Source organism: Rhipicephalus microplus, chromosome X (genome assembly GCF_043290135.1).
Source record: "Rhipicephalus microplus isolate Deutch F79 chromosome X, USDA_Rmic, whole genome shotgun sequence".
NCBI lineage: Eukaryota > Metazoa > Arthropoda > Arachnida > Ixodida > Ixodidae > Rhipicephalus > Rhipicephalus microplus.
Genome location: NC_134710.1, coordinates 85,094,460 through 85,118,313, shown reverse-complemented (window position 1 = coordinate 85,118,313; position 23,854 = coordinate 85,094,460). Strand labels below are relative to the sequence as shown.

The window sequence follows — 23,854 nt, the reverse complement described above, 5'->3', positions numbered from 1 at the left end:
TATTACTATGGGGTGAGGTGATGTCTAACAGATAATCACCGGAAATGCTCAAAGGCGTGACGGCGGCAATGCGGCAAACACACCAGTAAGACTTAATCGCTTTATGATAAGCATTTTCAGCTAACTGCTTGTTGCTGCATGTAGCGCAGTTGTCGACGTACTGCAAGCTTTCAATCACTTATGGGCGCCGCAGTCTATACTGCCTTGAGCAAATCAGCTAAGTGCGCCGCAGAGACTTCACTATAGTACCTATAATACCTTCACGAATGAAAGCAGCTCACCATTGCTGTTCCTTGGCCACGTCCTTGTGTGATCAGGAACAGATTGGGCATAAAGAACACTTTTTTATGACAAACACGTGCGTACGTAAGTGTCCCGGTTAGAACAGCGTGAGCTGTATAGACAATGTGCTGCAGACAACTAGGAACCATCGGTCTTGTGTGGCAGCAAGTGCTACATGTAGCCGGAGATTTTCATACAGTGGCTTATCTTGCAAGTTCACACACGCATCGTGAAGGTTTGGACAAGTATTCCTCTATTCTGCCACATCCTTTATGTTCTGCGTCATTGTTTCCACATGCTCCATACAATAAATCCACAACTCATTCTGCGTTTTGCCAATATCAGCGGCGCTCATCCCGCGATGCATATTTACAAATGGACGTCCACAGGCCCTGAATGTATTTACGACAGCCTGAGCGTGCACCAAAATGCCTGATAAGTGTACTCTATGAGGCATTGAAGCTATTTCAGACGGAGCTGTGGCGATGTGATTACTTGAGCGGAATAAAAAGTCATGAATTTTTTTTCGTACAATTTCCTGGTCCCTAGAAAGTCTGAAAAATTGGGAATTCACTGTGTTCCAACCATCCATGGTTACCCTACCAAGGTCTCAACAGTGACATTTGGCCCAGTTTGACTTGGCTTGGCTCAGATTGTGTCTTACACAAGTGCGCCGCGATGTCATTTTCAACGGGAGAACCCCAAGTAGTTTAGTTTCTGAAAGTCGGAGCACGCCCTTTGGCGCAGGTTGGGCACAGACTCCCAAAATTTTGAAGAAATGTAGCCAGGGCAATTTGGCGCAGTTTGGTGCAATTGGAGCAGCGGTAGCATCACTGATCAGCGTGCCATAAACTAGAGAAGGTGGTGTTTAACTCGCCGAAAAATGGTGTTGCAACTATGCTAGCCACCCCCCCCCCCCCCCCCCTTGCACTTCTCAACCAGCCCTGCTTCCACTACTGTTCCTAAGGCCATTATAAACAGCACCCGCAGTGAACGATACTCCCAGGTGGGGGCATGTCTCAGTGCCCTGGCGTTCAGTTGCCACAGGCTCTGCTCGCCATCTTCCAAAAATGCAGCCAACTGGTAGAAAAAGAACGTCAAATAAACTCTGTTCATTGGAATAGTCACGTCTTCAGAGTGCAACTTTGACGCATTTACTATTTTTTCATATTTTTGTTCAGTATATGCTTAACAGGTGTCACTATAAGCTGGTCAATGGCAAGGTTTGATGAACGCACTATATGCACACAGTTTATAAATATAAGTAGATGTCTGTGGTTCTCTCTTGAACAGATACAGCAGCAAACAAGATTGGTCTCTTGTATATGCCTATTAATTAAGAAGTGAAACACTTGCCTCTGTCTCTGAAGTAAGGTGCGCCAAACGAGCATGAATTTCTTCCACAAAAGCAGGATCGAAGACCTCTTCACCTCTTGCATCCCCTACAACCACTTCACGCCAAACGACACCATGCTCAGCTTTCACAAGATGAACTTCTAGCCTACAGGAGATGTGCAAAACAAATCACTCACTTTCTGTAACTAAGCTAACAGTATGCATGAACTTAAAATTGTCACATTCAACATCACATCCAGTGCTGCCCCACAGTGTACCTGGCCCATTTTCAATACCATAGAGGAGGGGCTCTAAACACAATGACATTAACACAACATCCAAGTTTAATTTAACTCTCCTACTTACTGAAGTTCATGAAGTTTAGAAAAAGTGAAGTTGCAACTTTTAAATAATGAATGTCACAAAACTTCTCTGATAATCTAGAAACAAAACAAAAACAAGATGTCAGAACGTCTTCAGCAAGTATTTTTTATTTCTCTGAACTATGAAAGATGGGCAAGTTAAAAAATGTAAATGAAGGCAAACAAGTGCTTGTCTTTTCTCAGCTAATGCCATAGTAGTGATAATTGTAGTTTAACAAGATTTATGTTTTAGCATAATCGAAAAAACTGAAACATCGAAGTTTGTGAAGCTCAGAAACAAGCTGTTACACTTGTAGAATTCAGTTACTTTATTCTTTTCATATACTTAAGTATCTCTAAGCAAGGCTCGGTCAAGAATTTTAGTGATGTACCAGAAGTTGTAAAGCAACAGCAAAGGAAAGTTATACTGCGAGAATTTCTAAAGGGTTGAACTTGACTGAGATAGAAGGAAATGAAATGCCAGTATGGTACGAGCAAGTGAGCTACCTTACCCCAAAAGGGGAAGAAGCCCCCTATCTAGAAGGATGCCGATTAAGGCACTCCACCAGACATAGCGACAACCCACCCTTCTGTGGTACGAGTCAGCTTGCAGAGACGGCACAGCACTCTCTCTTGAGAAGCTTGACAATTCACGGCCATTTGGAAGCAGTTCAGTGGCGAATGCAGTCTGCTCTAGAATAGGTACTGGCAGCTCATTTAAAGGGCATCATGGCATGCCATTTTGGCAATAATTAGTAATAAATACAGTTGAACCCCTTTATAAGAGACACTTATCTAAGAGACAAATGAGTATAAGAGACACTAGTGAGCGTACAGTAAAATACTGGTTGATAAGAAAATGCATACGTGGAGCCCTGCTTATAAGAGACATCTCACATAAAAGACAAGAACCGCCGCAAGGAGCATGCCTCTTATAAAAGGGTTCAACTGTACTGCAAACTTATCTGTCACTGTTGTTTCTTGCCATTAATGAAAGTAAGCTGCAAAAACTTACAATATATGGGATGATATTATAGTATCTGTGTATAACATCCACAGAAGAGCATTCAAATGATTGAATGGTGATAATATTGTGATCTAGTGATCAATTAATTGATATTTTGTAATAAAGGTACTCATTCTAACCGGTGAACTTACTATGAGTGTCCTAGCCAAATAAAAAAGAAACAAAAAAGACAACTATCATGAGTTGACAAAGATTTTCAGAAAAAATATCTAGAACATTACTTGTTGATTCACAAGGTTATTAAACAATGCTATGAAAGTAGCGTTCAGTGAAAAAATAAGCAAGGACTTACTTCTGGTCCAATATAATCCATGTGCTGCCATCTTTGACTACCTCATGAGGAAAATCTCCTTTCAAAACTGTCTTGCCCTCAATAAGAATTTCAATGCCTTTCACTTGAAGGCTAACCTCAATGTCTTTCTTGGTAGCTGCCTCATGCAGCCGGAAAACAACTGTAATTTCTTCTGCAGTCTGAATGAAGGAGTAAAGTGGTGGCTCTTGAGCTAGAAAGCAAATACAAAAGTGTGTCTCAGAAATACACAGAAAAGGAAAGCTCAAAAGATTACAATAGTAGCATTGCATGACAACATCAAAGTGCACAATTTTTTATAACTATATAACTTATAGGATTTGTTAACACAAACGGTTAGCCAGCTGGAATGAATTACGAACAAGTTTATTATTCATTAGCACATTGGTGTGAAATAAGATATTTATATGAAAGAGGGTCCTTTACAAGAAAAGCTCATACATCTGTAACAGCTACTGCTGGCACTGGCTGGTGTATTGAACTTACCTACTATTGTTGCCTCCAAGGTGCATCTTGAGGAACCTTTAGTACACTCAGTATAGAATGCTTAGGATGTAATAGTCATAACCAGGAACACAGGATGTACATTAAGCTCCCTTGTGACAAGTGTGCTCAGTTTTTGCTAACGGTAGAATGTGAAAGCAGTCGAGGAGCCTTTTGCAGCTCAAGCAGTGGTCTATGAGGGGGACAGACTCCATAGTGCTATGTTGCTCACAATAAGGTACCTTAATGAAAAATGCCCATGAGGCACTGTGGATCACAATAAGGACTTAATGCAATTTATGAGAAAGTTGTGGGTTTGGATCTCAATGATGAAAAAGGTGCTTTTTGTCCCCTTTAATTTCTTTCCATTTAGGTCATGATCATTACACTACATTTAAAAACAAATAATGTTCCCTGCGCTTCATTTGACTTAATGGTCTGTTGGTTTCATATCATTGTTTGCATGAGTGAATGCAGTAACACAAAATAGCATGAGCTGGTTTATATAATATATTAGCCCTTCAGATGGCTAGCATGTGCCACATGCAAAAACGACTCACATCTATCTTTTCATATTATGAAGCTACTTACGTTTGCCACCTTTAGTTTCTTCCACTTCATGACCCACTTCTGCTTTGCAAGAGTCAAAGACAAAACTAAAGTCCTTTTCTGAAGCTAAGCACAAGGAGTTCCCATGGGTATCAAATGCCACATACATTGGAATAGAAGCACCCACAAGTCGTCTGTGCCGCCGGAGACTCCACAAGTCACCTTCACAATTGGACACTGAAATAGCAGAGATGTTTCACTGGTTGAGGCCGCTGGTACTTTTTGCAGTAAATAGATTACCTTCTAGCATATATGCAACCAGAAAAACCTCCTAATGTACATATTAGCAAACACAAGCACATTGACAGGGGAGCTAACATTATTCAGTTTGTGTTCATTGTTACTACATAAGCTATTGCAAGAAGTAAACGATTAAGGAATAGCCCAGTGTACGGCAAGTTCAGCAAAATTTACAAAGCAGTCAATAGATAAAGAATCGTGCAGAAGTGACAACCTGATGCAGAAAATCCATGAATAGCTGATAACTACATGAAAGAATTACCAACTGCTAATTCAGTACATTTCTTTCCCATAATTTACCCCTCATTTTACTTGAATGTACTCGTTCAAGACATTAAACAGTTTTGGAAAGTTATGAAAATACAGTACACCAATACGGCACGGGACTTCTGTAGCGCAGCTTCTCTCTCACTCGTTGTGCTTGACGAGCTAGTTTCAGTGACTGACAGTGCATTCCCCGATCGACAGGTGCATCATTAATAAATGCGCAGACTAACAGGCAACAATTAGGTGTGACATCCCATGGCAATTTTTTAAAAGACATTTGCGGTGTTGGGATGCCTCTGCTAGAATTAGGAGTGGTACAAGCACAACGAGCAAGAAAGTTTGAGCAGTACTGTAGTCCTGTACTGTATTTACATACCTTACTAAAACTCTAGTAAATTAAGAGTAGGAGTGTCAGAAAAGTGAAATTCCTATGCTGAAGGAATATATACACGTACAAATTTTTGTGATAACTGCTTATAAAATATTTTCTTTTTTTTAAATAGTGGAATCTGAAGGCTGCACAAACAAGTGATAAATAATTAAATGAAGACTAATCAAGATTTATTTGAATGAATTTAGGCATTTATAATGCATTTAATAACTGATTATCCAATCTAATGAGTATCTTATATATGAAAGAAAAACAACCTACAAGATTACCAGTATTCACAATGTTCATAGACTGTCACGCCACCTAGCGGAATTCAGGAGCATTCTCTCAAGGCGCTTGTTTTTTACATAGAGTTAATAAACACTCTAGAGGAAAAGCTGGGCTGGAAAAGCTGTAACCACAAAAGCACTGACATCCTGAAACGTTACCATCGTTGCCATCAGAATACTTTGAAGAAGCGCTAAATTTAAACGTCTAAAACACTCAAACTTTCGCAATACAAATTGTAAACAAGCGTGCTCACGAATTATAAATAAACAAAAATTGCATAAAATTTATATAAACTACTTTTAGGGTGGATACATGGCGATTTATCCAATTTACTGAGCCCGGAGAGGAGCGTTTCCAGGTTTCTTCAGTAGATAGCGCTACCTTTTTTGTAACGTTGATAGCGTGGCGGTGCGACCTGCGACCGATTGCGCCGACTAGCTTGCAAGCCGGGCGAGTCGGCGTCCCTGTTTTTTGTTGCCATGCACCAAAAACTCGACTTCATGCGACAGTCTCTTACTGCAATGTAACAGAGATCCACAGTGTAACAGTGACGACTGAGAGTGAACGTCACCCGAAAACCGAGTGTCGTTCCATCATGGCGGCACCCGAGCGGTTATGGGTTTCAATGCATGGGCTCTATGGGAAGCTTTTCCTCTGTATATTAACTCTGTTTTTTTTTTACGTTCGTTGATAGATGGCAGCACACTGCAAGCGATTCCTTTCTATCAGAGAGAAATGATCTCGGCACCCCCAAATAAATGCGGAGTGTGACGCCGTGTGGGTGTTGTGCGTGGTGAATGACGTGCTGTTGGTGCTATCGAAGTCGCTCGGCGGAGAGAATTCCTCAAATTACTTTTAGCAGTGATGTTCAAAGAAACCGTCTTGACATCGACGATTTTTCTCTGGAGATAGATGGTTGTCATTGTGCTGAGAGTGACAGCGACGCTGAACGATCGGCTGCTAGCTCACAAGCAGAGTTGCACTTCACGTCCCATCGTGTGTTAATGTTTTTTCACCCTCGTATGTTACTTTGATTGTAATTATTGTGTAATATTCTTCAGCTCAAAATAAAGGCATACATTCTCTTGTGCATTGAATGTACCCCATTACAATGGATACTACAAAGCACCGCATGCCGCGAACATGCTCGAGCTCGATCAGCGAAGCGAAATGGTTAGAGCAATGAAATATTCAGTTACGACTACAGTCCCCGCTAACTTCCTCTGAACGTCACAGGTGCCATCCGAACGACGTTGTTGTTCAACAAATTTTTGCAATTTTGACGTTGCAAAAAGCGTACGCCTGTTGATATCTTTGTTTTGATCGGGCTGAGGGAACTTGCAACATCCGAGTGCAGAAAATTGGGCACTCTTAGAGTCTGATCACGGCTGCGACACAAGCGCTACTTAATGGGAAGTTAAATACTTGTGTTCGTTGAATCAGCAGCTGCATAATACATACAGCGTAAGTAATGACGACGGCGTAATATGTTTGCAAACCATCGCTACGTTAAACATTTGGTCCTGTGCAGCAGTGACGGCACGCTACTCGCTAGTGGATCACTACTGCGGCAAATCCGTCAGGCAGGCTCGGTACCAATTATCTCAGAGTGCCGTTCAGTTCATACGTGAATTCTAGTTCGCGCAGTTTTCTGTACCACGCACAGTATTACGCAAGGCATCGTTGATACACGGTCGATCAGCTGACACCACTAGCCTTTGCACTGCGGCAAGAAATGATGTAGCGAACATTCAGCATTTCCTATTGGTTGGGAAAGTACTTTGGTTCGATATATGTATATCCATTTGACGATCAAGAGTTCATCCGGTGAAAGCGGCACGGTGAGTACGTCCGTGCGTCCTATCTTTTCTTATGCAAGTTCACGGGTTGTTCAACCTTCCGCAGCCATCTTGGATTGCACGGTGCGCCACCTATAAGCTGTGGTCAATGCGAATATGTACCTAGTAATGCAGATACAGAAATGCAGCAAAAGAAAGAGCAGGTTACCAGATACACACAGACTGTTGCACTGATTAAATGAGTGAAGTGTAATACTACAGAACTACGCAGTATTTTAAATTAATGCTGATATTGTGATAGTGCCAAAACAATATATTGTTTTGCTTGAATTGAGACAAATGCTTGGGCTGTCTAAAGACAAGTTACTGATCTGAAATGACAAAAAAATTATGTGACAGAAGTTCATAGTGTTGATTCTGGAAACGCTGGTATGGATTCTATGGCAGATCAAACAGAAAGAGAGATAAAAGTATTGACAGCACCCTAAGCTAGGGTCAGCACCTTACCCTCTCTACCTTTACAGTAAGACTGTCTGATGAACAGACACCAGTGCACCCCACAGAACAGCACAAAGAAGGGGCTTTCTCCCCACCCAACCAAATCTAGCATATTTTTATACGAAAATGTTAAAGTGAAGCATGTTAAAGTGAAGCAGAGAGAAGTCCCAAGGAAGACATGATTTTGGTGTGTGGGGTGTGCTCTCTTCCTTCATTTTTCTTATGCTTCAGCACTGTGCACATATATGTGCAAAACAATATGTTAGATGGTTAAATCATCTAATTTTATTGTAGCTTTTTCTTTCTTTTTTAAATTCTCACCTTTCACCCTATGGCAGCCCTCACTATTTTATGTTGCTTTCTAATACCGTTTCGTTCCTATGTCTAGCACTGCGAAAATTGTGCACATCTGCTTCATCGAGAGCGATGGGCTGTCTGTGTTTATTCTTGGAAAGGCACACAGACCTAAATATAACTCAGGCCTCAAGAAAATAAATGCAAAAAAAGTGCAGAAAGAAGGCTGTTGCAGGATAACAAGGGTATATTTTAAGGAAGTACTGTACTGAAACACAAAATTATGAAGGTTAGATAACTTCCAGGGTATATTTGTGCGGACGCATACACAACATCAGCAAAATATAAACAGTTAATATATCTTGGAACATATTTAAAATTAATTTTAAATTACATGTTGTGTATGCATGCGAAACCGACCACCGCGTGACAATGACACCAACTTTGCTCTAAAATCTTTTGCACATCTAAGTACCTTAGTTGAACATGATTATAACGTAAACGATTGATATGTTGAGTTTAACGTGCCAAAACCACCATATGATTATGAGAGACGCCGTGGTGGAGGGCTCCGAAAATTCCGACCACCTGGGGTTCTTTTTAACGTGCAACCAAATCTGAGCACACGGGCCCACAACATTTCCGCCTCCATCGGAAATGCAGCCGCCGCAGCTGGGATTCGATCCCGCGACCTGCGGGTGAGCAGCCGAGTACCTTAGCCACTAGACCACTGCAGCGGGGCGTTATTATAGCGTAAACAATCGGCTACCATATACAGCACAAGATTGTATTGTCTGCCACATCCCTTGTGTCCACTCTCTTCCCAACTGTCAACGACTGCGCTGATATTCGGGAAGAGAGTTCATCACTATTAGTGTTCACATAGCCAGTTGTGTTGAAGGAACACTAAAGAAAAGAAACGACGACTTCATTTATATTGATAAACTGCACTCTGAGAACTACTCTGAGAACTCTAATGCCATAAGTCTCACTGTCGTAAGCTCATTATAAGTGGAGAAAATCAAGGATTAATTTTCATTTTTAAATTTTGTGCCTAAATCTCTGTGCAGCAAGTCAAAAATGTCAAAATGCAATTTTCATACTTTCGCGGCATTGGCTCGATAAAATTTTCTGAAACTTTATAAGCGTCTATGGCACCGACAGATGACAATGTACTTTATTTTTATCAATCGAACGCTACATAGAACCTAGTAGACCCGTTCAAAATTTTCAACATCACGGTGTTCGGTACGGGAATCTCAAAATAGCATCACCTCGCTGCAAGAGCGGTGTTTTTGGGGTTGTAAAATTCCATTTTCATAATGCGCGAAAAATTGTCTTTGTCTTTAGTTTCCCTTTCACACAAACAACTCACTGGGTCCCGCCTCTCTCGGTGTTCTCTTAAACCGAAAGTGAAAATCGGTGATAAAAATGTATCCAAATAATTAACCATTGAGCACTCCGGCAAACGAGGTTTCCAGCCATGATGAGTGGGTTCTTAGCTACTTATTGCAACAAAAAACAAATATAAATTTGTATTTAAAACACACACCTTGACAGGCACTGACAGCGACAAAATGAGGTGCGTTCCTTTCCAAAATGCTATCGTAGGCAGCGCACAAGAAAAAAAGCGCAGTATGTTATTTATACTGTTCTTTTCTACCTTTTTTTTTCACTATTGCCATTTTAATTATTGTTTTTATATACCTCTGACGAGTGAGCACCAGCTTTTACTTAGCTAATCAAGTTCCAACCTGGACCTGCCATGAAACCATCTGTTTTTGTCCTCACATGGTAGCCACTGTAAACACCCTGATGAATCCTTATTGCTGTTTAGTGGAAGACTCTATGGTTCTTTCCCACCAGACTTGTCTATCCCTTGTGCATTATTATTTAATTTACACATATTATATTCACGAAGGCGTGTGTGCTCACTCCTCGTGTGTAAAAGTTGAGGTGCCCTTTTTTTGGTATTGTGCTCAATTGTGGAAAAGCAAGAGGGTTGGGGTGGGGGGATAACGTGGCACCACAATTATTTAGGTTCCAGGTGTCCATTCTCAGGTTTGGCAGGAAACACTCAGGCACACTGGTGCCAAACATTTTAAACTGTCCTGAAGCTCTGCAGCGTAAGGGATTTTTATGCATGGTCTTATACATGTGTAAATCATAAAACATGGTTACCACTTGACCTGTTTCAAGAAAACAAGGTACTAAGCAAATGCCACGCATGACCATATAGCTTAAAAGAACCGAGCGTTGGGAGAGTTGTCATCCACAATGCCATCCACAATGACCATATAGCCTGCATTGAGACTGATATCACTGCCCTTTAACTGCCTTATTTCTTTGGTTTCAGAACATGTAATTGAGAAACCTCATTACCAGCTTCATACTTTAAGATATCGGTCACTCCAGCACGGGCATGACAGTGCAGAACTCTCTTGCAAAAGTTGGAAATGAAAACTCTATATTCGGCCGGACTTGTGGCAGGCAAAAAGAAGGTTAACTGCAAGCGAGCAATGCACACAGTAGGAACTTTCACTGATAGCAGTGAACAGAGCATCAGCCGTAGAAAAACTGATCATTGTTTAGACGTGCTATCTTTTATACATCACGCACCGAACTTTGATATGTGGGGTATAACGTCCCAAAACCACCATATGATTATGAGAGACGCCACACACCAAACTTTCCAGCCTTATAACTGGTATTCGCGCAAGCTCTAGAATAAGCTCCACTGTTCGCGTCCTGCACACGATCTTGACAAAACCACAATCGCGAAGCTTCTCGAATACTGAGGAGCAGTCAGCAGTGAGCATTACTAACAAACTTTGTGAGTGTCAACTGAGTACAGCAAAATCGAAATAAGAAACGTGCATGATATTACATATCTTGCAATTTGTCATCATTGTTCTGTTGGGAGCAGTTGATTGATAAATTCACAGGCCAATCTAATGAATACATATCTTCCCAAAACACTTCCGACAATGTTATGAGGAATCTACAGTATATTAGTGAATCCGCTAGTACCATGCGTCCATAGCTGCACTGTATTCGCAAACTATTTTGAATCGATTATCTTGCCAGTATTTTTATGTATCTTTTTTTTAAGATATCTTGAGTTTATAAACAATAAAAAGATGAATCGTTTTATGTTTCACATATACACTGCCAAGCATTTTACTGTTGGAAAATTTTACAGGTGCTGAAACAAGACAACAGGAATAAAAATAAAATTTGAAAAGTACAAGTGATGCAATACGCACTTTAAATTACTACAACCATGCCTGTGCACATTTAACCTGATATAATGTTACTACGTACATTGTTGTTTATTCTTTAAACATGCAGTAAATAGGCCCACAAATGATTTTTTTTTTTACAGACCTCATACAAGCTTGCTAATTAATTCAGAAAAAGGCAGCAACAACCTTTATGAATATCAGAGCGTTGCATGCCATGCATACGCCTTATTTTGAAAAAACAATTCCCTGCCCCTCTCTTGTGCCTGACCAAAGCTCTTCTCTGTAATGTAACATTGCCCATGGGCAACATTATGCAGCACTGACATCGTCTTTTGATGCTTTGCAGTATGATACTATGCCTTGGCCCTTTTGGTGATGCAGTTTTCGCTATGCAGTTGTCATATTATCATGTATATCTTTAACTCATCAGGAAATAAAGCTGTTTATTACAACTACTACCACATCAGTGCCTTACAACCCGGTTCCTCACTGTGTGAGCGACTGACCCAAACAACACATGAAGGGACTCTTGTTCTGTCATCTGCGTACCAGTGACACGATCGCTGATGTCGTATCACTAGCAGGAGCTCTGAGCTACAGAGAAGGGTGGCAAGGTCTAGCATGAAACTGAAACCAGCTGAAATTATTGTTCTATTCCCTGTAGCTTCAATAAAAATGCATTTATTCACAAATTTCTTGCGGCGGAATGTTAACGTTGGAAAAAGGCACAATTATCTCATCACATTAAGATTGTTTACAGCATTAAGGTTGTTTACTGGCCCTTTAGGACAGAAAGCAAGCAGTTGGTCCTGAAAAACAAAATGTAGGGAGCTCACACACGGTCGCAAAACTGATTAGAACAGAGGAGTGTGATCCCTCTAAGCAAACGTAAACAGCACTTATACTATGTGGAAGTCATGTGATGACATTAAGTCCTTCAAACACAAAATGGACTCCCCCCTTCCCCATTTCACTTCGAGCAATCACCCCTCCCAAAATCCAATATGAATTTTCTAGAAGGACAAAACCCAAGAAAAAAGAGGGAGAGACGAGTACAGGTCTCTTTCTATTCTTTCCTAGTGTGATGTTCATCATGCAGCTGGAAAAAATATAAAACTGATGTTATCTGTTCCATGCATTCGCTTAAAATCTGGTGCTTCTGTGCAACAACCACGACTTCCCACTTAGTGGAATTGTTTTGAACAATCACCGTGCAAAGCAATCTCTTGCCATGTAAGCTCCAACAAATGTTATGCCCAATATTTTAACAGAATTAATCTTCCATATTTTTAAATAGTAAAACTATGAACTCATAATCGGGACATTGAATATTCACACACCCTGATTCCTTTTTATGAATGTAACATCAAATAAACAAGTAATATAAAAAACAAACATAAGCTTGTCTGGGTGAGGGTGGTGTTGATATCATTTGAATTATACAAAATGATTGAACTATTACAGTGCTTTCTGAACATGAGCACTCAGTATAACACAAGAGGAATGAGATGCCTCACAGATACAAGCTTATTTTAGTACAAAAAAACTCGCTCGCACATATGATATAGGTTGCTGTACAAATGGATGAGTGCAAGTAATGCAAAATGTACTCACTACAAGTGAATGTCAGCCATTCAAGGACACATACAAAGTGAACTGTTGTTTCAGGAATGCTGACACTACCATGGACGTCTTGCGGCCGGCTAACATATGCTAGAAGGCATTCCATCTGTTGGCTGCTTGGAAAGCTGCTGTGAGCACTTGTCAAGAGTATGGTGCCTGGCTGACTCCACTCCAAGCAGTGTGTGTAACATAGCTGTCAGAAGCATAAAGGATCTGATGAGCTGGCCATTCTTTATGCACTTGTATGACTTACTGGCTTGTTCCACAGATATAAACTCATACTACTGAACGAGTGTTATGTCAGGAAGTGTTTGATTTTTAAAAAATGCTTATTAGCAAAGCCGTGCAGTTCTACTAAGTTGCATACATAGTCTCACTTCACATATCTTGCAGTACAGCTGTTTGTGACCTGCAACTATTCCCGCAGAATAACTGCAAAACATGTTACAACTACAATAACGCAAACATAAGGTTGCATCAAATTAAGCATCATTAATATACCTTTGTGCATCTACTTGTTGGTCTATTTTGTTTTGGTTCTCAACATAACTCACAAATAAGTCATTCTGGTCATTTTTAGGTAACTATGTTCAGAAGTGTGACCCTTCCCAGGCATTGAAATAGTTGCATTTCTCAACACAGTTGTCTGTGACTTCTGACTTACACATCAAATTAGACTATCCTTTCAATTTCTTTATTATGCAATTTGCAATACTTTGGTAGCAAATGTGAGCAGTAATTTCTAGCACTTATAACGATGCTTACATCATACAATATGCAGTATAGCTTCAACATACCGAAAGTTTCAAAGGAAAGCACACTTTTCCATAAACCAACACCATTTCACAGCAGAAGGCCACAGAAAAATGGCCAGACATGAATGAGAAGTTATAAAAAATTGACTTCTTTTTCAAAAACTAATATGCGAAACATGACATGACACTGGTTTCAAAACAAGCATAATCTCATCAGCCCTCAAAAAGAGAGTGCAGAAGAGAAGCCCACAAAACTGACTCGCTATGAAAGTGAAGTATCGTCTACAAACTATCAAAACAGATGTTCAATGCCCCCCTCCTCCCCCCCCCATAAGTGTACTTAATAATTCCAATTAGGCAGTTGTGGTGTTGAAATATAAATCCAAAAAAGAAGATAATGACACTGCACCTGCCAAGGTTCTCCTTGTGGCCGGCTAGGGGAGTTGAGAACAAAGATGGTACCGAGACCATCAGAAATGAGGCACCACTCGGCATGAGGGAAGTCCAAGGTACAAGCCCGTGAAATACCACTTGGCTCAGGAATTTTCCACACAACTTTTGGTTCTAGGAGATGACTGTCCTAAGAAATGAGTCCAAGAAGGAGTCACACAACCTAGCAAGCTTGGAGGTCACCAACAACAATGTTTCTCACAATCACTACGCTTCAACAACAAGACTTACACTTCCTTTCACTCAAACTTGATGTGTGTAACTAGTCTTGGCTAATGAAATCACTCTTAGGGACGATTTCACTCTTGCATATAGCACCTCATTCGACTACACATTGAAAGAATGAGTCGACAACAAAGCCTTGAAGTTTAAAGCATCTAACAACCCTTTAGGAAGAATGGTGATTGTGCTACCTACAATTGCCGATGAAATGAAAAATGATAAAGCAGATCTGTATAAAAACAAGATGAGATCACTGCTAGCTATACAACTAAACATACAATTTTGGGATGAGCTCTAATTAATCAATGTGAAATATCCTGTCTGTGCACACAGAACTGATGTTTTTCTACACAACTTCTGAAACAAGAAAAAAAAAATGCAGTAGCAACAATGACACCATAAAATTGGACCACAATACAGTTGTGTGACAGTATTGTATGTCAAAATGATCAGCAGAAGGTGAAAAACAAGTATATTTATCGCGAATTGATGGCATGGCTATCGTGTAAGGCTTGCCACATCAAGTTCTCGATGAGAAAAACAATCTCATAAAATGTTTGCTCCCAGTTTTATGATTATATGATAGAAACAGTATACAGTGCATTAAAACAGATCGAATATTTTTACATAAATGACACCACGACACGCCTTGTTTGTGTTAAATGCTGCAAAGAACGAACAAGACGGCCGCAACAATATAATAATGCCAGCAAGCATGCATATTTGGAAGATTTCCATGAAACAAGGTGTGCACGTCACAGAGGCAGTAAGAGGTGCAGAATTTGCGGTGCTGCACCCAACGATACTACTCTAGTCTGCACCGCACTTTCTGCCAGCACACATGCACGCAGAGAAGAACTAACTAAAAAAAAAATCACTGCCAATTCGGTGTGAAAAAATTTGGCGGCTATGCGCCGGGTACACTAACTTGGGAGAAGTGTGCCCACATGACGTGGCGGGCTTCGGAGATAAAAAAGAGTGTATTGACGTCCCATGGATCTTGGACTAGGGCGTTGATGAAGCCAGCCATCTGGACGTGAAGGTAGCCGTACTGATCATCTTCCAAGTGTACCTTTTGAACGCCTGTTCCGGGGGTAGCAGAGTAAGCATACGATTCGCAAACACACGAATCAGTGACAAGAACAGCGACAAGAACTCAACGTAACGTTTTCCGATCGTGCCGTTCTTACCTCCTTGAAATGCCAGCCTTATGATCGGCAACGGCTCCAGTGTCAGCCGATAACTATCAAATTTCGCATCAAGGAGGTTTCGATTCGGAACAAGATCCAGCTTCGCTGCGGTTGCCGCCATACTTGCGGGCGATGGCAGCAATGGCAGGAGAGATGTAAGAACGTTCAAGGGATAAAGAGGATGAAGTGCCACATGAGCTTCTGCGCCGAGGCGTCGGCGCGCCGCCGCTGACAGTTTTTGCCAACCATGTTTTTTTTTTATATATAACATACTGCAGACCAGTGCAGGAAGGGCACTCACAGCACACTCAAAAAAGAAATACAATGCCAAAATATCAATACAGTGAGTACAAGGAACACGCAAATTTTCACACTTAACTTAGTAAAGGCACTCAGACTGCTTACGATAAAAAAGAAAAAAAAAATGCAGTACTGTAATTACAACCAAAGTAAAATGAAGTAAAACATACAAAATGGAAACACAACACCTAACGCGTGTATTGTGGTAACTTAAAAAGGGTCATTCATTATATGCCCAGCATTCCACTCCGACTTACAAAATCATACAAAATGTAAACACACCTAACGCGGGTATTGTGGTAACTTAATTAAAAAAGGTCATTCATCTCATGCCTAGAGTTCCACTCCGACACTGTCCTGGGAAAAAATGAGTATTTGTAAATATCTGTCCTAGCAAAATGATGGGTTAAAGCATGTGTGTGATCGTGACGTGTACGCCTTGTGGACAGAGGTGTTACATATAATGCGGGGTCAATTGATAATTCACGTTTAATGAGAGATTGTAGGAAATTGAGGCGGAGAATCTGCCTACGTGTTTCGAGGAGGGGGATGTCATTTTCTGTTATAAGCTATGTGGGGGAATCGGTCTGCTTGAACTTAGAGAAAATGAAGCGAACAGCTTTTCTCTGGACTTTCTCTATTATTTTAATGTTGTGTTTAGTGTAGGGATCAAGGAGGATTAAAAACATTGCTGGAGTGGAAATGATTGCGCAGAAGTGAAGCCGTTCCTCTGGCATGATGACGGCTGTAGCGGTCATCTTACTAGGGGCATAATAAATTATCACCGTTGACCGATTAAAAACAAAACGTTTCCCTCGCACGCCCAACGAGTTTAATGTGGGAACTTTTTCGGTCAAATAGTGCTCCAAGTGCGTCTTACAGTTACTAGTTTTTTTTTTTTTTTAGTGAGCCTCTAATTGGAGGCAAAGTTTTTTGAAGATTCAGTCATCCATACTCGTTTCTGTGTGCTATTTCGTCGGGAACAGCTATCTCTTAATATAGAACTAACGTAGCATTTACATAACTTATCAAAGCCGCTTGATATTTAAGTGAGTGGGCACTATCAGAAAAGAGCATGTTTCCGCCATCTTGGCAGTGGAAAAAGGTGGCGTCACTTCTGCTGGCAAGGCATTGCGGGAGCTTCCACTACAGAAATTTTTCTTTAATCCTCCTTGGTAGGGATCCCATGTAAGGCAAGCATACTATAACTTCGGTCTAATGAGAGTAATGTAACTCGGTAGTTTAATGTGGTCGGATGAATTTTTAAGCTTGTGTTTCAGGAAACAAATTTTATGGAAAGTTGAGGAACATATATTACTAATATGTAAATTCCACGAAAGGTTGTTTGAGAATGTTACCCCCAGATATTTATAGTTTTCAACTTCTTTTAGCGGTGAGGTGGCCAGTGTGTAGGTGTATTTTAACGGGCTTTTTTTCCCCCCTTGTGATGCGAAGACAGACAGATTTTTTCTTTGTTTAAAGACATGCCTGATCTGTAACACCACGCCTGTATGTTGTGCAAACTAATCTCGATCGTCGGTTTGGTTATGTACTGTAGTTATTTCCTGATATAAAACGCAATCGTCTGCAAACAATCTGATTTGTGTGCCAGGTGTAACAACGTTGACAATGTCATTTATGTACACCAAAAACAACACGGGAACGTTTATAGAACGTTTATAGAACGTTGGTACGTTGGTTTTTGCTACGCCGCCGCCGCCGTGTGCTTTCACGCGCGCCATTTAAATAGGATCTTTTTTTTTTTTTCAGTTAACATACGTTTATTTTGCACCTTCTCTCACCAGTCTGGCCTTTCTTAATTCTGCGCAATTCGCAAACTCAACTCATCGCAATTCATTCACCTGTCACTTAAAGCAAAATAACTGGACCAGAAAAAAAACTTGGGAAGTGCTCCTAATAATGTGGAAAGGTAATATTGGATTCGATTTAATCGTGAATTTCAGGATACTTTTGAGTTGACAATAGTTAAGCGAATCCCGGTCAGTGATACTGCCAACCGTGCTGTTTGGTGAGGACTATCGACCTATTCTGGCTGACAAGAATACATAGTATGTGAGCCGGGCTTTGAACAGTGATGAAAGGTGTGGAAAGCCGGTACTGGAATATTCATAATTATGACTGTGAAAGTGAGTGGATGAACAAAGGCAGTTCAAATGTGAATGGTGGGATCCAGGACTGGGGACGGGAAGGGCAGAAGCGCTTCTCTTCGATGTGTATGGAAGATATTGTTATATCTCAGGAATGGCCAGCTGTTTAGGGCATATTTAGAAGGAAAAAAAAAACAGTGAAGGAACTGGGCCACATGCACACTGCCTAGGTGTCACGAAGGTCTCGACCCGTCTAATCTATGTATGTGTGTGTGAAAAGAGAAGTAAACGTTTATTTTGAAACAGTGCCCCGAGCAATGCCCGGTGTCACCCTGAGGTGGGAAAGCTCCTTAGTCAAGGAACCCTCTGGCTTCTACTGCCCTCTTGGCCCTGGCGACGAGTTGTTGATCTTCCAGGTCCTCGAGGGCGAGCTTCGCCTCCCACGTTTCGGTTAGGTCTTCGTTCGTCCGTCCTGCTTCGTTATCAGTCGTGTGTTGTTGCAGATTACGTCTGGCAATACACTGGCATGCAAGAAGCAAGTGCGCCAGGGTTTCCGGTACGTTGCAAAGCGGGCACATAGAGCTATATCTCGTTGGGTAGAGACGGTGCATTAGGGCCCCATGTGTGTATGTGCTGCTTTGCAGGCGTCTCAGTATTACGCTTTCCTATTTTGTCAGTTTTGGGTGTGGTGGAGGGTTGTGTGTGAAAAACATTTATTTATTTAGAGTCTGCAGGCTCATGAGGGCTCTTTACACAGGGGGATTCCTTATTCCGAGACCCAGCTGGACAAGGCCGCTACCCGTGCCCGTTTGACTAGAGCTCTTTGAGCTTCCAGCTCGGAGCAATTGAGTGGGGCTGACTCTCGTGTCTCTCTAGTAGGGGAAGGGAAGGATCCATCTGACATGAGCACACCATGTGAAAGTTATCGGAGTCTGCCCCACAGTGAAGGCACCACCCATCGACTTTCGTGTCAAAATGCCTTACTATTGCAGGACAAGGTGTTGGTATGCAGGTGCCTTAGACTTCGTTCATCGGTCAGGCCCTTAGCAGGCAACGGGAAAAGCCGATGTCGTTCGCAATATATAGGAGTAGCCGTCGCCAAGTATATAACGGTGACAAAAATTCCTTTGTTTATTTTTTACTTCAATAAAAAAAAAGCGGTTGGCTAATCTCTGAGCCGGAAAAGCCAGGGTGAGCTATATGTGCTCGGTGTGTGGGCGGCCGCATCCACAGCCTCGTTACCTTTAAGGCCCTGGTGGATTGGAGTCCAAACGATGCGTTTGGGTGAGGGGTCTGAATCCCTGACGGCTCGCTTTAAAATATGGTAGGCTAAAGGTGCATCTCGGCCGCCTGATAATTTTCACAGGCTCTGCGGGATCTCTGTAGACACGGTCGTATGCATGACAAAAGAATTTCTTTCAAATCACTGGATGACATTGGCAGAGGAATAAATAAGATTGAACGCGAAACTTGTGAGGCCTTCGAAATAAAAACAGAGCAAAGTGTCATGTGTGAACGATCCCCCAGATTTCCTCACAGATGAAGAACTCGCGGTTCTAGACAGCGGGTACACTCGGCGTTGATATTTTGGTGTTCCATGGAAATCGGCTGCTTATACCACCTTGACACATTTCTTGGAAAAATTTGCACGGCTAATTGTGCAACTGTGGCTCAGATACCCTTTTTAAGCATGTGCTTCCGACTGGTTCATTTATGTAAGGGCTTTCTTTAATAAACATTTAGTTGTAAGTCCAGCACTTGTCTTTCCTAATACCTACGCTGAGTTCCTGTTTTTCGTTGGTTTCTTCTTACGTAGATCGGTAAAGATCATCCCTATTATCGTCATGTGAGCATATATATTGCAGCGATATTATTCTCTAAAAATCTTTATGCGATAGCGTTAAGGAGCCCGTGTTGCTGAAATGCGGCGGCACCGACGTCGTCGACCATAAATGAAAACTACCGATGGAAGCAAAGAACAAAAATAAAGGCTCGAGCTGGAATCTAACGCAGGCATTCTGCATGATAGTGAAGTATTCTACGACAGAGCTACGCCAACGATTAAAATTACTTTCGAAAGAAACTCGACACAAGCATCCTGTCAGGTAGTGCCAAATCTTGTTGCAGTGCCTTATTAACGATGCAATAAACATTCACTCTACAAGATGCATGTAAACAAGAGTTGCTCAAATCCGCTGACGACACCTACTTATGGTATGCAAATTATCGCACCGTAGCGTACGCTTCATTTGGACAAAAGGGACATCACTCTAATTTGAGTGCCGACGTTACGTCTGACCATGATTTATTCTCACCACGCGGCTGACCTGCCTGAAGCCCACAATTTTCACACAACTGCCAAATTTACCCAAAGACATCTATCCGCCTGGTAACATGCGATTTAAAGCGAAAAATCCGGCATAGACAGCATAAATGCTCGCTGACTGGTGTGCATGGAATCGATTCCCATAAAGCTGTGGGAGCTGCGAGGATTTCGATGGATGTGATGATCATCCCGAAGATCGAAGGATATTATCGGTTCAAGCAGCCGCTCGTGGCGCTGACATCGCAGCAGTAGGTCGGCCGCAGGCGATCACGCCAGTGTTCGCTCGTTTATATTACACAGTAACAAAGTATGGCTTGGCCGGGTGTGCTCAGAAAAAGTGGGTAACAATTAGGAGTACTAGGTACTCTACTATGGGAGAGCATAAAGCCGTCCCGTTGTTCAGCTACTTCATTATCTACTTCATTGTTCAGCAGCTGCGCCTCGGTAGCTTTAGAGCCAGAATAAAGTACATTCCATTCCACCCCCGTACATGCCTCAGGGAGATGTCTGCAACTTGCCCATATAATTTTGTTAACACGCTGAAACACTTGATTCTCTTAGTTCATTCAAGATGTATTGCATTCTGACCACCTTTCTGTTAACATAACATAGCCGGTTAACCGCAAGTCCGGGTTCTATGCTTGATGCCTTGAGCAGTGAACCATCGATGCATATGCGGTACCGAGAGCAATATGATTTTCATCGGGCGACGTGACGGGGTAGATCTGAAAAAAAAAAAACACTTTTTTTTTTACGATTGCCCTCCGCCATAATAGGAAGGAGTGTGTCCAAATTTAACGAACACGTTTTTTTTTTGGAAAACCGTCTAGTAGTGAACAATGAAATGACACATGAAAACGACGTTCAAGATCGGATGGTCGGCTAGGCATGAGCCCTGCTGTTCGCAGGTGGCGAATACGGCTTAAGTGCTGTGAAGTCAGCTCATGCGCTTTGCAAACAAGCGCGTTCAATGTGAGGTTAAGATACAGGTAGCAGTTAGGTAGTACAACAGCAGTTAGTCTGTCGTGGTACGTGACTGTGCTTCGAATTCTTTATTCTAGGCCAATAGCTCGCTAATATAACAAGTTGACCACAGTGAGCTGGTAATCTTTTGAATTCCAACAAGAATTTTATGCCAGAAACGCCCAAAGCGTTCCTATTACGCGCAAAAGAAGGTTGAATGAACTTTCAACCGTATTTGGCACTCATCAACACATTCGGTTCTTATGTAGACACTTGATTGGTGCTTTTCTTTTTGACATGAACACCGCAGAGTGTTCAGAAAGAGGTGTAAAATAGCTGCTCATGTTCTCATGACGCCAAAAGTTTTACATCTCCCGATAAATAAAATGAAAGCTAAATAGAAAGAAAGAAAGAAAGAAAGAAAGAAAGAAAGAAAGAAAGAAAGAAAGAAAAAGGAAAATGAGCTCCTCTGAACGATTTAGCGTAACAGAAAATAAAATGGCATTTAGGCCATGTGCACTATGTCTATAACTTTCAGAATTATAGAACGAGTTAAGTGCGTAATTCGGTAGTTCTCTGGTCATCAGCAGCTAAGTACACACCAGCTATCTTTAAAATTTGCATTTCCCTCTTTTTGAATCACGGCCTTCTTCATCGACGCACATGCGAAATGGTACCGTTACATGAAGAGCCACTGAATTTAATAAAACTTTTTCAGGAAGTGTAGTATTCAGAAAACGCCACTGAGTTATTTGCATATGGGCGCAGCAAAGGTCATTTTCTGAGAAGCACTTTTTGTGTGCCATTGTTGTGTCAGAACTGGCGCTCCCTCTGGTGTTGTCAACTGGTCAGCGGTGCTATAGTGATGCGCCAAACATTATCACACTGTGGAATGGAATTTCACTGTACTGAAATACCGACGCTACGTCAGACCATGATTTATTCTTAACTTACAGCTGTAGTCGACATTCTTGGCAAGTCCACGATATTGGCGCAGCTGCTAAATTTACCCCAAAAAGGTCAATTCCCCACGTAATGACATAGGTTGCTACTCATCGACCGTTTCGCATGACATCGATTCACAGGTCGTGCTGTATCTGCCAGAATTTTTTTCTTTATGGCTATCAGTGAACCCAATCTCAGAATATCGAGCTGTATGCGCTGACACCAAGGCTTGGCAGCAGGGCCAGGGCCCGAAAACTCTCGAATCCTACAACCCGTCGCAGAGGGCGAAAAATTCAGCCAGGGAGCGTTCCGGCTTCGAGCACCGGGAGGGGATCTACCAACCTTTGTGATCTACTGAACTTAATTAATCGCGTGGGCATCGCTATTCGTGCTATGAAAATTGCTTGAAGGGGCGTCCTCATCGGACCAGCTTTTTTAATTCAAAATATTCCCCAAATAACCAAAGAGTACTTTATTTCATATGGACACACCTAAAAAAACTAATTGCTGTTTATATCAAGTAGCCTTGCGTTGCTATGTGCCACGTAATCATTCTTTTGTAATATTTTTACAGTGAGAGCTGTATATGGCCAGGCAAAATAAAAAATTGTTTGCCACAAGCAGGGCTGGGCAGTATCGAAGATACATGTATCTGAGATACTATCTTAGATACTCTTTAGGTATCTTGTATCCGTATCGCCATACGCCTCGTAAGACGAGTATCTCTATTTGTATTTCCGTTACATTTGATAGTGTGTATTGTAAGATACAAGATATTTTGGTCACGACTTACGCTATAATGTGCGAAAGATTACCGCTGACTTAACTCCACTTTCCAGGCTGGTACTGGTGACGTAAATTTTTCTTTCCGGCCGACTCACCCAGTGAGGTCAGGCAATGAGGTCTGCGCGTTCCTTTTGGTGGAGCAGAGGAACATGACACGCTGCCTCGACAAAAACTATGTTCATGTGCTTACCTGCGTGTGTTTCCGTGTGCTCAGATTTGTGCGCACGTTAAAGAATCCCAGGTGGTTGATATTCCTGGAGCCCTCCACTACGGTGTCTCTCAAAATCACAAGGTGGTTTTGACACGTTAAAGCACACATAACAATCAATCAATCAATCAACCAATCAATCAATCAACATAGTTTGCGTATTTTTCTTTTCTCAATTTTTTCCCCTTTTCAGTTCTGTCAATGTCGTGTGACACCCTTAGCCACTTGCGATTGCCGCGTACCACAATGCGTGTGGAAGTACCGATTTCATATCAAACAGAAAAGGCGTTTACCGATTATACGATATATCGGTATACCATGTAGTTTTCTTCCTGCCAATTCAATTCAATATCCTGCCACGTTTCTCGTTTTCGGCCCGCCGCCTACCACCCACAGACAAATTGTCTCTCCGAGCGGCTAAACAAGACAATCGCCGACATGCTAGCCATGTACGTCGAAGTCGAACACAAGACGTGGGACGGCATCCTTCCGTACGTGACCTTCGCATACAACACGGCCGTGCAGGAGACGACGCAGATGCAACCGTACAAGTTGGTCTACAGAAG

At 41.7% G+C, this 23,854-nt stretch overlaps 1 protein-coding gene across 1 annotated transcript in view; it reads right to left on the bottom strand.

The window, feature by feature from the left end:
• LOC119176183 (nudC domain-containing protein 1) overlaps positions 1-15,826 on the bottom strand; it is a 41,885-nt gene extending 26,059 nt beyond the window's left edge. The window contains exons 1-7 of the mRNA XM_037427344.2: positions 15,653-15,826; positions 15,391-15,545; positions 14,200-14,370; positions 13,027-13,228; positions 4,391-4,585; positions 3,299-3,509; positions 1,639-1,783 (exon numbers count right to left, since the gene is read on the bottom strand). Of these exons, the coding sequence (XP_037283241.1) occupies positions 1,639-1,783; positions 3,299-3,509; positions 4,391-4,585; positions 13,027-13,228; positions 14,200-14,370; positions 15,391-15,545; positions 15,653-15,773 (1,200 nt within the window). The 5' untranslated portion in view covers positions 15,774-15,826. The remainder of the gene's footprint in view (positions 1-1,638; positions 1,784-3,298; positions 3,510-4,390; positions 4,586-13,026; positions 13,229-14,199; positions 14,371-15,390; positions 15,546-15,652) is intronic.
• Between the last annotated feature and the right edge of the window lie 8,028 nt (positions 15,827-23,854).